Source organism: Paramisgurnus dabryanus, chromosome 11 (assembly GCF_030506205.2).
Source record: "Paramisgurnus dabryanus chromosome 11, PD_genome_1.1, whole genome shotgun sequence".
Lineage (NCBI taxonomy): Eukaryota > Metazoa > Chordata > Actinopteri > Cypriniformes > Cobitidae > Paramisgurnus > Paramisgurnus dabryanus.
Genome location: NC_133347.1, coordinates 8,147,538 through 8,163,850, shown reverse-complemented (window position 1 = coordinate 8,163,850; position 16,313 = coordinate 8,147,538). Strand labels below are relative to the sequence as shown.

The following is a 16,313-nucleotide window of genomic DNA, read 5'->3' as shown; positions in this document are numbered from 1 at the left end:
ACATAAACAATCTTACAGACTATAATTGTTTTGGGTTTTCAAGTGTAAATGCAAATGTTTCTCATAGCTATGTTAAAAGTGAATGTATGCACATGCACACACTATGATCTGCCTGACAACGATTTTCAAGCACCATTGAAAACTTGCTGCACTACATCTAATACATAACAATCCGTTCTCATTTAACTATACCATAGCATCAAATTTGCTCTTTAAAAAAAAAAAAATTCAAAGGAAAGTCCGTTGTGGCATAAAACCAACAATTGTTCCTGTGTTGCACACTGATTCATCTTAAAGAAAAGCTATCTGTGGCACATTAAAGTCTATAATCAATTGCACGCAGCCAAACTCCTCCTATGGGGAATGCATACACCTCTCTAAAAACCATCATTGTGTCCCTGTCCATGGTCCTGAAAGTATGTTGGTGCTTTAATTATGTTGTGTAAACGTGGCAGGATTTGGAAAGTTTAAGGTGAAAAGCACACAAACAAAAACTTGCAACTTTGTTTGTAACAACTTACAGAACTAGTTGAGACAAAACCAACTTTCAACTTTGTATCTAATGTAATCCAAAACAAGTTGGGATTTTCTGGAGACTTAATAAATATGCCTGTCTATATACAGTACAGTACACTTGGACATTAGCCAATCCTGATCCATTTCAAAAGCGAAGAAAACAGTAAAAGAATTGCATGTGCTTTTGTAAATACATGTTGACAACAGAGTGTTGCTTGCTCTCAGCATTGTTTGCGTGCGTGCGTGCGTGTGTTGAATGGGATAGGGCGTGTTTTACCGTTCAGACAAAAGGATATGGCCACTCTATTATCTTCTTGGCATACTTCCTAACGATGTTGTCCTCTCCAAAGATAAAGAGAGACCTGTTAACGGTGAAGCAGTTCTGTCTGACGGGAATTGGGTTGTACAGGGCCATGGTTCGAGCTCGCTGCGCTTTGGTCTGTTTGAAGACTGGTGAAACTCCACCTGTGGATACCGCAGGAGCCTCCCGGTTCCGACTGCGCTCCGATCCCCCATCCCCGGCTCCCAACAGACCGGGAACATCGTCTCCGAACCGAGCCATTCTGTGTGAGGCAAAAACAAATAAAGCTTAGCCCGGTGTTTCACAAAAAGTGCGATCACATCCACATGGCGAGCTGCAAATATTTATCCAAACTGCACGAGTTTGTCGTGATCTCACAAGTCCGGTGTTTTTCCTTTAACGAGAAGTAAATAAACGCTCGCGTCTTCCAAGCACGCGCAACACGTAGTTTATTCCAACGGACATCCTTTAAAACACCAGAAGTATCATTACCTGAGAGTAAAATAGGGAATAAAACTCCTTTTAATCCCAATATCCAGTCGTACATCCCATGAAGGTGTTCTTTAAGACAGGAGAGCAACACTTTTCTGGTGAACAGTACGAATCGGCACTGTCCATGTTTAATTTTCTAAAACATCACGGTAAAACTACAAACTCCATTGTTTGTGCTTCTCTCCTTCATTCGTTACTCTTCCCGTCTCACTTAATCTTTGATTGTTGGATATGTTTTTCCGAGCATCAACCACAGTGTTCAACAAGCTCCATCATCACTGTGTGTACGCGGGAGGCGCGCGTGTGGCTTGTTTAAGCTTGGCACGCGCACCTGGCCACCCCTCGCCAAAGCGCGCGCTGGCTTTTCCGCGCACTTCGACCGTTATTTGCAGCGTGACTGTGGAAAGCGAATAAACTGTGTACCTACTAAAATAAATAAAAAAACTGCTTTACGCGTATTATTAAAACTAACGTACAACAATATAGAGGCTATAGCAGTTCTCTATTTTAAAACAACATAAAACGATGTCATGGCAAAATAAAATTAATCATGGTTTTACTGTAGTAATAAAGGTGAAGTAGAAACATGTTTTTGTAAGATTACGAATCTTTGTAAAGGATGAACAGCAGCTTTAAAATGTCTGTAGGCTAAACCGCATATGATCCTGTGAGGAAAAAAGAACGACTGATGATTTTTAACTAACGAAATCTCGTGACCCTGTTTACTAAGTTATTATTAGGGGTCAAGCACCGAAGGTGCTGAGACACCTATTGGAATTGTTAGTATTATTATTATTCTGCTTCTTCTTCTTCTTCTTAGCCATTGGTGTCTATGGCAGCCCTATGAACCGTACATAGGAAAATGATGAAATTTGGCACAGTTGTAGTGGTGGTCTTAAAAAGTCATGTGACCAAAAATGGGGTCTCTAGTACTAACTCTATAGCGCCACCAGCAGTTCAAAAATTCAATGTTCAAAGGGTTATAACTTCTGATCCGCTTGATCTATGAAAATTCTACGTAGTACACGTGATTGCTCTCCTCATGCTTGTTGATTTTAATACCTTACAGTAAAACTCCACCCATTACAGTAGCGGCCATTTTGAAATGTACAGTATTCCATTTTTTCGCTACTCCTCCTTAAAATGTTGTTCAATTCTTATGAGATTTGGCACAGATGATCTTTGGAGTAAGCCGCATAGAAATGACTGAACAGAATTTTGATATTTATCTTTGTTCAAAAGTAATAAATGCGCAAACTTAACGAGGTTGACGCAAAAATGGTTCTGAAGCTGTAGCTCAGTCATTCTTTGATCAATTGAAATGAAATTTGGTACACTTCATGTGGACCATGAACTTGGGGTCCATGCCAAATTTGGTGACAGCGCCACCTATGGGTCATGAGATAATAAAATAGGCTATTTTTGCCCATAACTTCTGAACTGTTTGTCAGAAAATTATGATCTTGATGTCTATGGATTGCTTACCTCATGCCGCATCTGTCGATGTGTATTATGCCGGGTTTGACCGAACCGCCTGTCCGCCATTTTGAAATTTCACATAATTTGTTATATTTTTTGAACTATTGGACATATCCGCGCAAAAATTAGTAAGGAGCTTCGACATGATGTCCTGAAGGTACCTGGGAAGTCAGAGTACAGCGCCACCTAGGGGTTATAAACTATAACAGTTCTCATGGAACTGCTTATAACTTCTGAATACTTTGTCTGATATTAATTTCTTTGTGAAATTGTATTCACTGGTTTATGCCGATTGCAACGATGCCTCGTTTGTCATTTTCCAACATTCTGTTCATGTGTTATTGTAAAGCATATGGTAGATTATTTTTTCGCTACTCCTTTTACAAATGTTGTTTATTTTATGCCAGGTACTGCTCGTATAATGTTTGGAGCAATCCGCACAGAAATGACCGAACAGATTTTTGATATTCTGTTCTCTTTCTTAGAAATACCACTCCAAAGTTGACCGTGCCTGTGACGTTGTCTATTTGTCATAGTAAATTAATGTGACTGTATATTACATTGTATAGCATTACTATACAGAATGATGTTCTTGTCTTCAATCTCATTTGAGCTTTTTGATTCCCATATACATTGTATTTCTGATAGTTCTGCTCTGCACTGTCAGTTCTGCATCTGTGTTGATTGGCACACGTCAATCCTTGAAGCACCTAAGCTGTTTTTTGCTGCCCTTTGAGCTGTGTTAGCTGAGTTGCGCATCTGGTTAACCACATGCCATGAGATTCTGAGGTCATGGGTTCAAACCCCATGTGCAGTGATATTTTGTCTTAACTTTTTTCTCACTTAAGTTTTGTGATTTTCATACAATACATTGTATTTCAGTTATTTGTGCTCTCTGTTGTTATTTCTGCACGTTTGGTAATTGCTGGATATCAATGTTTACAGCTCTAAATCTCTATTCTATAGCTTGGACACACCAACTCAGTGGTTTAATCGTTTACTCAGTGGCGCATGCGGTTAGTGCGTTGCTTTGGGAACCTGAGGTCATGGGTTCGAATCCCAGCTCTTACTTTCACTTATTGAGATTTCCTTTTGTGTTCCCTTTAACACGTTCTTCTCGACCTGTCTGGTTTTCCACACGTGTTATATTTTTGCCATCTTTACTGTTGTTGCTCCGCACTGCAGTGGTTCTGCTCTGCATTTGCTTTGCTTCGGGTTCGGGCTCTGTATTGCGCGCTTTCTGCGCTTTGCGCATTTGCTGCGTCGTGTGGTTTTTGCTGTGCTTTGGGTGCTCATTGCGCTGAAGGTGCTTGACCCCGCAATTGCTGCTTGCAGCTATATTGGTCATTGTTTCTGTTAGTAAATTTTTCCTCTTCCCCAATGGGAGTCTATGGCAGCCCTATGAACCGTAGGTAGGAAAATGATGAAATTTGGCACAGTTGTAGTGGTGGTCATAAATAGTCATTTGGCCAAAAATGGGGTCTCTAGCAGTAACTCTATAGCGCCACCATCATCTCAAAAATTCAATATTCAAATGGTTATAACTCGTGATCCATTAGATCTATGAAAATTCTATTTAGTACATGTGATTGCTCTCATCTCGCTTATTAAATTTGATATTTTACAGTAAGACTCCACCCATTACAGTAGCGTCCATTTTGAAATGTACAGTATTTCGATTTTTCGCTACTCCTCCTTCAAATTTGGTTCAATTCTTATGAGATTTGGCACAAGTGATCTTTGGAGTGAGCCGCATAGAAATGACTGAACAGAATTTTGATATTTTTCTTTGTTCAAAAGTAATAAATGCGTGAACTTAACGAGATTGACGCAAAATTGGTTCTGAAGCTGTAGCTCGGTCATTCTTTGATCAATTGAAATGAAATTTGGTACACTTCATGTGGACCATGAACTTGGGGTCCATGCCAAATTTGGTGATAGCGCCACCTATGGGTCATGAGATATAAAAAAGGCTCTTTTTGCCCATAACTACTGAACTGTTTGTCAGAAAATTATTATCTTGATGTCTATGGATTGCTTACCTCATGCCGCATCTGTCGATGTGTATTATGCCAGGTTTAACCAAACCGCCTGTCCGCCATTTTAAAATTTCACATAATTTGTTATATTTTTTGAACTATTGGACATATCCGCACAAAAATTGGTAAGGAGCTTTGACATGATATCCTGAATGTACCTGTGAAGTCAAAGTACAGCGCCACCTAGGATTTATAAACTAATTTGACATTTGTTAATCCTTGTAGCTCTCTAATCTCTTTTCTGCTGCCTCATGAGCTGTGTCATCTGAGTGGCGCATCAAGTTAATCATATGTATTGAGATTCTGAGTTCCTGGGTTTGAATCCCACCTGAGTCAGGTATTTTGTTCTTCCTCATCAGTTCTTCTCAACCTGTCTGTAGTTCAAATGTGTTCTATTTTTCCATGTTTGCTGTTGTTGCTCTGCATTGTGGTGGTTCTTGCTGTGCTTTCTGTGCTTTGTGTGCATGCTGTACTTTGGGAGTTTGCTGTGCTTTGTGTGCTGGTTGTGCTTTGTGAGCTTGCTGTGCTTTGTGAGCTTGCTGTGCTTTGTGTGCTTGCAGTGCTTTTTTGTTGCTATGCTTTGTGTGCTTGCTGTGCTTTGTGTGCTTACTGTGCTTTGTGTGCTTGCTGTGCTTTGTGAGCTTGCTGTGCTTTGTGAGCTTGCTGTGCTTTGTGAGCTTGCTGTGCTTTGTGAGCTTGCTGTGCTTTGTGAGCTTGCTGTGCTTTGTGTGCTTGCTGTGCTTTGTGAGTTTGCTGTGCTTTGTGAGCTTGCTGTGCTTTGTGAGCTTGCTGTGCTTTGTGTGCTTGCTGTGCTTTGTGAGTTTGCTATGCTTTGTGAGATTACTGTGCTTTGTGTGCTTGCTGTGCTTTGCGTGCTTGCTGTGCTTTGTGTGCTTGCTGTGCTTTGTGAGCTTGCTGTGCTTTGTGTAATTGCTGTGCTTTGTGTGCTTGCTTTGCTTTGTGTGCTTGCTGTGCTTTGCGTGCTTGCTGTGCTTTGCGTGCTTGCTGTGCTTTGTGAGCTTGCTGTGCTTTGTGTGCTTGCTGTGCATTGTGAGCTTGCTGTGCATTGTGAGCTTGCTGTGCTTTGTGTGCTTGCTGTGCATTGTGAGCTTGCTGTGCTTTGTGTGCTTGCTGTGCATTGTGTGCTTGCTGTGCTTTGTGTGCTTGCTGTGCTTTTTGTGCTTGCTGTGCTTTGTGAGCTTGCTGTGCTTTGTGTGCCTGCTGTGATTTGTGTAATTGCTCTGCTTTGTGAGCTTGCCGTGCTTTGTGTGCTTGCTGTGCTGTGTGTGCATTGCGCCGAAGGTGCTTGACCCCGTGTTGCTGCTTGCAGCTATATTTAATAATATTATTATAAAAGATGCATCGACGCGAAGTATTTATCAAAAAAAAAAAAAAAGTTTGCGTAATCTGTCATGAAAACGTTATAACTTCCGCCTCGACGACTTTCCTTTAAGCTGACGTCACCAACCTTTGATTTTGTTAACTCATCCCCCCCAAGCATATATATCAATACAATACATTCGACTAAATGTATAATAAAAAGATCAAATAGGCTACCAACAGATAGAAAATAAGCCTTGTCCTATATATTTGTTTATGAGTGTTCATGTATAAGTTTCTATTCCACTTCAAACTAACTTCAGAACTAAACTCAACCCAGAGGTTTATGAGGAATACCAATGCATTTTTCTCTTTGAAGCAGTAAAAAAATATATATTATTCAAAATAAACACTGATTTCATGCAACAAGTGCAAAAAATACTGAATAGGCTTGTTTAGCACTGACATCTCAGATAATTTGTGCTTTATAGTCACCGTAGCAGCCCATGTTGGATTAGACCGTTTAGCCAACAACATTAATTGACACAAAGAAACAAAAACATGACCAGTTGAACAATCTTTCTGGACTTGAGTGAAGTTTAAGTACACTGTCCAAAAAAAAAAACAGTCAAAAAAGGTCCCTTTTTTTGGTGCAACATTGCACCTAAATAGTTCATATCTCAAAGCTGCATACTGGTACCAATAAGTGCATTTGATCAAAAACTTTTCTTTAAGTTTTCAGCATAGTGTTCTTTATCCTTTCTATAATTTGAATGGTAGAATTCGTCAAACAACATTTTGCATTTGACAACAAACCCAACCAAACTCCCCAAAACATTTTCACGAAAACTTCACTCGAGAAATGTGAGGCGAGACAATGAGGCTCTGCTTACTGTCACTTAATCTGTTTAAAATTAATGAGCAGAACGGTTTAGGGGCCAGAAAGGGTCTGCTAATAATATCCAACTGCAAAATAAGAGATCTCACGCAGAGAGGGGAAATATACATGAAGCTATAAATGATGTAAACTGCAGTAGTCCAATGACCCAGTAGATCGTTCCAGACTGAGGTAATCATCAGCACAGCAAGATGGATGAAAATAGCCGCCTTTCTCCACTTTCTCTCTCTCACTCCCTAAAGGTAATTAGAAATGAATGGTTTAGAAAACAGAAGATTTGAAGCAGAGAGAATAAAATGATGAAAAATGATTTGATGGCTCTGAGCATCTTCAAAACCCTACCCTGAATCCAGGAATGCTTGGTTAGTACAGCTGAGATGAGTAGGTGAGGAAGAAGACTTTGGAAGGTGCCCTAAATAAAGAACTACTATAAATAAGACAGAGCAAGCACACACAGACACACAAAAAACACACTCCCTCTAGAGCTGCCAAAGTCCTTTTTCAATGGCCAATTACACCACAGAATGTTAAAGTATAGTTTGGCTTCACAGAGGGGGTGGAAAAAGTGTGTGTGCGCGCGTGTGTATGTGACAGAGTGAAAAAAATTGTTAGTGTGAACGTGTGTCACAAAAAGAGAAGAGACAATGGAGGATGGAGAAAAGCAGGGAGTAACTACTATAGCATATGCATTCATCAAATGTCAACACTTTTTCATAATAATCTGTTGAATAAGCCCTATGGAAAGCATGGGAGGAGTCAGATCGGCAGCTTGCTCGACTGTGTTCAGGGAGTGAAATCAAGTCTTATAGTTCCCTTTTCAAAGAGAAATGCCTCAAGGTGATAATAATATGGACGCAGACACTTAGAAAACAACAAATTGTGAGCATGTGAGAAGTTCAGCTTACATTTTACATTTACTTTAATTAAAATATATACACATTTATAATTCATAAGTTTTTGTCTTTTAGGAAAACTGAGTAATTCTCTCTCTCTCTCTCTCTCTCTCTCTCTCTCTCTCTCTCTCTCTCTCTCCCAAAGGTCTCTGTTCGATCATAGAGCATACTAAATTAATTCTTTTAGCACTTAATCTAATATTAATAGGCGAACTCTGACCTCTCCATTTAAGTTTGTATTTATCTTCCACTAATTAAAAGCGAACTATGAGACATGAACCTGTGCGACATCTCGGCTCCCACATAATGCAGTGTCCTTGTCATCCTAATAGTGGTCTCCATGGTGACTATACACCCTTGATTTTCTAATCCGTTCCTCCCGTTGTTGGCTGCTCCGGGTTCGCTCGGCAAACGACACCTTTAGCAACTGTGATCTTTCACAGTCAAACACAGAGATCGCTGTTTTTGCTCTTGACCCTCATATTTAAGCACCCAACAAGGTGTAACACTTTTATTTACACATTTTATTGACAATACTAAACATCTTAATTTGTCAGGCATATCAAAAGCACAAAGTATATTTCCCATAACAGCAGCATATACATTTTTAAAACAAGTGATATTAAAAAAAACTAACACACCAAAATAATAAGCTACATGAGCAAACAGATGCACTGTTAATAAAAATGGTTAAAATATGTACCCGAGCTGTCACTGGGGCAGTTTTATAAAGGTTCTTAAAGGGGGCATATCACGAAAAGCTGACTTTTTCCATGTTTAAGTGCTATAATTGGGTCCCCAGTGCTTTTATCAACATAGAAAATGTGAAAAAGATCAACCCAATAACTTAGTTTTGACAAACCATTCTCTGCAAGCATGTGAAAAAGTAGGTCATTGAAATTTGGCTCCCCTTGTGATGTCAGAAGGAGATAATACAGACCCTTATTTTATACTATCCAACCACGGCACTGTCATTTAGTGCAGAGATCAGCTCATTTGCATTTTAAAGGACACACCCAAAATGGCACATTTTCGCTCACACCTAAAAAGAGGCATTTTTAACATGCTATAATAAATTATCTATATGGTATTTTGAGCTAAAACTTACATACGAACTCTGTATAAATGTCTTTGGTCTTCTAAACACAAATTAAAATATTTTGGAAAATGTTTGTAACAAAACAGATCTGGAGCACCATTGACTTTCATAGTATTATTATTTCCTATAATGGTGTCTTTAATGCACTGTTAATTATTTGGATTAAAGCGTCTGCCAAATGCTTAAATGTAAATGTGTTTGCAGTTTAACTCAAATGACACTTGGCAGGAGAGGCATGACACAAGGGGCCCTATTTTAACGATCTGAAACGTAAGTGTGAAGCGCAATGCGCAAGTGACTTTGTGGGCGGATCTTGGGCGCTGTTGCTATTTTCCCGGCGGGAGAAATAACTCTTGCGCCGGGCACAAATCAATAAGGGGTTGGTCTGAAGTAGGTTCATTATTCATAGGTGTGGTTTGGGCGTAACATCAAATAAGCCAATCAGAACGCTATCCAACATTCCCTTTAAATGCAAGGGCGCAAGTTCCATGGCGGGTTGCTATTATTATGATAGATTTACCAGGCATACGCCAGGAGCGGTTCACAGCCGAGGAGAACCACGTTCTTGTAAGAGCAGTCAAAGACAGAGAAGTTGTTTTGTATGGGGATGGGAGAAATCCGCCCAAATCAGCGTAGGTGAAACAGGCGTGAGAGGAAATAGCCACAATAGTCTCATCAGCTGGCATCCCCATCGTTGCGCCAAGCGCTACAATGATGTCAGGAGACGGGGGAATCCCAGGCTTGCAAGCATAAATCGGGCACGCCGTGTACCGGGAGGTGGATCTGCCTCAGGACCTGACGCCAGCAGCACAATGCTCACCACTATGATTTCCCTTATCTCATGTGTTAATATTTTTTATTGTAACAATTTATGATTTGCAAAAATAACTGTTGCATCTGTGTAGATTAGATAAGCAAAGTGTGTGCGCGTTGTGCACGCTATACATTATGGTCAAGCATGCGCCCTTAAAATAGCATAATGAACAACGCGCAACGCGCCACTGACTTTAAACTTTTTTTTCTGGTCAGTGGCGCATTTGTTTTTTGAAACTGCAAAATAGCATCAGGGATGGTTTGCGCCGCAACACGCCTCCTTTTTTGCGCTGAACCGTCCAGGGTGCGCAAGTTCATTCCCTAGTTTGCCGACGTGCGTTTGTGGAGGGAAAAACCCACTGTGCGCCGCTGCAAAATACGAATGATACATGCGTCACTGACAAAGTCAATTGCGCTGGGTGCAAGATAGGGCCCAATAACACACATTAAAGGCGGGGTGCATGATTTTTGAAAAACACTTTCGGCAAAGGGAGTCAGGGCAGAACACACTAAAAGCCAATCAGCAGTAAGGGGCGTGTCTACTAACCAACATTGTTGCGTATGTGGGGGGCAGGTCTATCAAAAGAATGTCCAGATTCTATTGGGGTAAGGGTGTGTTTAGGTGATTTAAAATGTTCTCATTGGCTTTCAGAGATCATGCACCCCACCTTTAAACAATTGTATCCGTTGAAAATTTCACACATTTACTTTCTAAAGTTTTTTTTCTTTATTCCATTTAAAAATTCCATCCATCGTCTGTAATACTGCAAATCTCTTGTAATTGGAGAAACGCTATTTTAGGAGAAACAACACACACCCCTCTGCTATCTCGGACAATCTAAACTCTTTCGCACAATGAGTTCAGCTATGAGAATCACCTGAGAATTGTTACCACGAAAATGTCAGAGACACAACGCTCCATCGAGAGCACTTGATCACAAGTCGGAGACTAAATAAAGCCCATCTTTGGGATCACTGCGGCATCTCAACCAAGCCCTAATTCAAGCGATTTGGCTTGTGTTTTCTGTGCTCTGTTACCTAGCAACCGCATCGCTCGTCTTCTCATCTCAGCCGACTGGGCTGGAACCATAACTCAGCCTTACATAAACCGCATATTCAGACAATGAGCTCAATTTTACTTTTGTGTATGTATTATCGATCGTCGCTCGAAAGACGACACTGTTTGTTTTGCTCAAATCGGCATAAATATATAAACGTGTTGTTTATTTTCATGTTATGCTTGAGGTTGAAGTTGTCACCTTATGCATTGATGCAGAAAAACTTAATTACACAGAGCAAGAGGAAAGATTGTCAACAACATCATCAAACAGGATAATAATTGTTGTACACAGTGCGTACATCAATCCTTAAACATATAATTATATACAGATACAGTATGACAACTGTAATCTATACTTGAAGTGCTGTTTACATTCCCAAAAAAGCTTTTCCATGCTTTCTTACAATAAATTAAAAACATATCAGGGGAAAGTTGTGAGTGCAGGTCGAACATTACATGCATTGCTCCATCTTCCTGTCCTTAAATTGTTGATGTTTTCAAAGTAAAATCTTGTGTTGTAAGGTTTAACTGGTTAACAGCACAAACATCATGAGTTTGATGTTTAGGGAACACACATACAGTACTGATACAATGTAGACCTTGTAATGAACTATACGTGGCATGAAATGTACATTGTGAACTGTTTAAGTATTCAGGAGAAAAATAAGAATATTTAATATCTTGTCTATCATTTTCTGTACCTTAACATAATACATGTCTATCTAACGTCTCTGTTTGCATTGCATTTGCTTTTATTATGAAACACCTGTTACCTTTTTCTCTATGGGTGTTGTAGTGGATGAATGCATGGCTCCATCTAGTGGTAGCAGCTTGCAACAACACAGAAAAAAGAAACTTCCAGTGAACACTGTTATTGAAAGTTAGTAAACATCCATGCCAATGAGTACCAAACTATTCAAATAATTATAAATAAACCTATTTGGAAAACGCAGACAAAATAATGAAAAAATGTATGTGCAATATATCAAAGTTTTAAGGTATTACCACCTCCCTGTACATAATACCTCCAAAACACTTTATTGTAACTACATATACTTAGTTGTTAATTACACAACAAAAACAAAATATTCTCAGACACAAATCTATAACTAATTGATTTTACTACCATCCCTCTGGCTTGTTAAACTATTTAGTGGGGGAAAAACTGGATAAAGCAAGATTAGTTGAGGCAATTTCTAATTACTGCTTAGAAACCTTATGGTTAAAATGAGCTGTAATCTGCAATTCTAATAAATTCTAACAAGCTGGCCAAATCTTCTGATCAAAGCCGTACGCCCCCTCTATTTTTGCGATTGATTAATCCATCTTAAAATAAAATACTGTGCTGATTATTTTAATGAAGTTAAATTAATGTGGCCATGCATATTGGCATCTACAAAGAATATCAATAATACAAAGCAATGTTGTAAATTACAGATCCTGTACGGCAGACATTCAAAGGTCCCCATGAGAGACGGCTCTGGCAGGGTTTAAAACCCACATGGCGGGGAGGATGGATAGTACGCTTGGCTCTCACTCCGCTGGCAGAGAAAAGGGTGACGGGGGCATAGATTCAGGGTATTGACAGATGGGGCTGAAGATGAGGTGGAGGAACCTGGCAATGTTGTGAGCATATATGCATGTGTGCATGCACTGTCCCTGTGTTCAAAGGGCTTGGAAGAGTGGGCAACACTACAGAGGATCTTAGTGGGTCACAGGGTCTGGGACAATGTTTCTGGTTGCAAGAGTGTGATCATACCTGTAACCGGAGAGTTACTTTATGTAATTAAATTATCAGAAAGAAATTTATGTGATAGAAATTGATTCAATATAGAAAAGAAAAACAAATGTGCTACTAAGAATTTAAAACACCAATACATGCCTGTCTAATAGAGTCTCATGCACCAAACTTCTATATCTGTTATACTGTACAGTAAATCGAAAACTAATCGGGATTACAATTACAGGTAAAACAATTACATTATCGCCAAAATCACCTAAATTACAGCTGTCCATTTGTGCTCACTTCTGTGCGTTTCGCCAGTATTTTTGGGTATTAAATACGGTGGTGAATCAGAGATTTTAAAATTGATAAGGTGCCGTGTCCTTATTCATTTTGAAGTTTTTACTAACGGCATAACACCCAGAATGTTTTTGTTATTTATATTATAATATTTCGTTTTGGATGTTCAGAAAATATAAAGTTGCTTCACAGAAAGTTTTAAAACATTTCAAAACTCCCTGGCACGGCCCCCAGTTTGAGAACCACTGCTTTATGGTGCTTGTAAATTCTTAAGATCTATACAATGTTTTTTTTCTATGGAAATAAACATTCTTCCACAAAACCTATTACTTCTGTTTCATAAAAGTAATAAAACGATTTAAAATACCACTTTAAGGTTAAAGGGATAGTTCACCTTAAAATGAAAATTTTGTCATCATTTTCTCATCGTCGTGTTGTTCTAAACCTGTATGAATTTATTTTTTCGGATAAACACAAAAGAAGATATTTTAAGAAATGATGGTAAACATACAGCAGATAGTGACCATTAACTTCCATAGTAGGAATAAAAAAATATGATGGAATTTAATGGGTACCGTCAACTGTGTGCTAACCATCATTTATCAAAATATTTTCTTTATCATTTATCACAATACTTCCAAAATATTTTTTTCCTACTATGGAAGTCAATGCACACTATCTGCTGTGTGTTTACCATCATTTTTCAAAATATCTTCTTTTGTGTTCATCAGAAAAAAGAAATTCATACAGGTTTAGAGCAACATGAGGATGAGTAAATGATGACAGAATTTTCATTTTAAAGTGAACTATCCCTTTAAGTAACAAATAAATATTTGAAAGCATCAGTTGAATGAAACACAAGGGGGCACCGATGAGCTGTTATAATGTTGAGATGAAGCAGGTGCGAGATGCACCTATGAGCTATCTCCATCTATCCATGAGCTCTCAAAACAAACATTACTCACCACACCAGCAATTACTGTAGCCTACCAACAGAGGTATAAAGAATCACGATGATGAATTATATAGGCTTTACGAAGAAAAATCCCAGGTGAACAACAGGTAGGTCAGCCACATTAATTAAGATCTGATTTGTGATGACTACTCGAGAGAGCTACTTTTCAAAACCATATATAAGAGATTAATGCCAATGCTTTCGTCAAACCTCTCCCAAATCCGTGTCCCTGGTATGCCGGGGGTTTCCGGACACCTCATTACCTTTGATATTTAAATGATGTGCGAACGTGCGTGTGAATGATTCCACAGCAAAGGAAAGATCTGACATTCGTTTGGCCTGCTGTATTCTCACCACTTTTATCTCCTATGATGCATTGCTCCTAAAAAGGTCCGCACCCCCCCCTCTCTGTATCCATCTCCCCCACCATTGTCCCATGCTTTGTACTTGCTCGTAAGTAACCCTGCACCAAAAAGTGTCCTGATTTACACTTGATTTGAAGCGACCCAACACAAAACGATCATTGCACATTATACGCAATGATGTCCTAAATATTAAATATTAAAATGTATTAAAATCATGAACTTGACTCGACAATGCACTTTAATATTTATAGATCATGTTTTGTGAATGCATAAACATTTAGTAATTTGACTGTTTTTGATGCAAAACCCTCTAAGAGGCTGTTTACACTTGGCATTAACATGCGTTTTCGTCGATCGGATCACAAGTGGACGACGTTAATGCCAGGTGTAAACGGTGTTCAAAACGTTTTGAACGCGTCCACTTTCGACCACTTTCAACCACATCCAGAGGTAGTCGAAACCACTTTCGATCGGATCGCTTTGGAGTTGCGGAACACATGTGGTTGAATGTGTTCGAACAGCCACACGTGACCGCCTTCTCTCCGCCCATTTATCTAATCTGAGGTATTAAACACTAATTTTACGTCTTTTTTTTTACTTCTACCGTGAACATACGGTGAACAGCGCTATTTTTAGCCTTTCATTGATAAAACTACTGCGGGTGTTCTCCGTAGTTTCGTTTTGAAAGCGTGAAAGTTGCGCGATCCTATTTCATCAATTGCGCTGAAAATTCAGAGAAAGCTCCAACAAATAAACGTACAAAACACTGTGCAGCATGTATACTTGCTAAACAAGCAGCGGGCTCCGACATAATTTAAGTTTGCGTCCATATAAACTCATAATTACTCCCGCTCGCGTTTGAATGACAGCAGAGAGACTCGCCCACCGTCTCACAGACCACCCCCTCACAGTATTCAGGACAGATGCGGTCGAAAGTGGACAAAAGAGACGGATTTAAATACCAGGTGTAAACGTAATGTATCTCTCTCGTCCACTTGTGATCCGATCGATGAAAACACATCTTAAAACCAAGTGTAAACAGCCCCTAAGTCACTTTAAAAAAAAAATCCACTGAAAATCCACAGTTAAACAGTAAACAGTTGCAAAAGCAGTAAAGATGCAACTAGAAATATTGCAAATTATGAAAGTCAGAATGTAAAATGAAGAAACTGAACCACACATTAGGGGGCACTGCCATCCATTTGACTGCCACATTCAGGTTGTATTCAGATCAAAGTACTAACAAGGGACACAAGTGTAAATGTGATCCATGTTCATTTCGCGTGCGTCATCGTTCATCCAGTATATCTTCTTATGTATCTTAGTATATCTATAGCGCACTTAGAGGATTTTGCTGAAAAATCGACATTCAGCAGACGCTAACAACATAGTGGTATTTCTGAATGGCCTGAGGCCAGGATTATGCGGATTTAAAGCAAAGGTATTTGATAAATGTATAATACGTGCCGTGAGCATTCGGTTAATATCATTACCTAATTTTTCACAGAGATGGCGTTTAGCGGCTTTTGCATCTAAGTTCCTCTTATTGTTAGTTGGACATCAATTCAATTCAATTTTATCTATATAGCGCTTTTCACAATTGGTAATTGTTTCAAAGCAGCTTTACATTAATAGAAGCAGGGAAAACACAGAAAAATCGACAGACATACGTAGCAAAATACAGGGGCTATGAATAAACTGTACAAGCGAGCGTATTAATAATGTTACGTATAGAAGAGGGTGCTAACTTTAGCCAATGTCTGCTGACTTCCCGGGGTTGAAAAACCCCATAGGAGAAAAACCTCCCGACTTTTTAAGTCTAGGAGGGAAAAAAGTCCTAGGAGGGTAAAAACCCGTTCGCATGTAATGCAAGTGTCACACAGTGTTGTGGTTTAATATCTGTGTTTAATATCAGTGTTGTTAATTTTAATATCTTCCAGACAGGCTAGCTATTGCGGCATTAGTATATTACCCAGACGAGTTATGTGAATGCTTTGTTCCATACAGGCTAACTATTGCGAGATAAGTATATTTAATAGACAAATTATGTGAATGCTTTG

At 39.2% G+C, this 16,313-nt stretch overlaps 1 protein-coding gene across 1 annotated transcript in view; it reads right to left on the bottom strand.

The window, feature by feature from the left end:
• Positions 1-796: 796 nt before the first annotated feature.
• LOC141283014 (uncharacterized) overlaps positions 797-16,313 on the bottom strand; it is an 81,954-nt gene continuing 66,437 nt past the window's right edge. The window contains exon 3 of the mRNA XM_073816278.1: positions 797-1,079. Coding sequence (XP_073672379.1) covers positions 797-1,079 — 283 coding nt within the window. The remainder of the gene's footprint in view (positions 1,080-16,313) is intronic.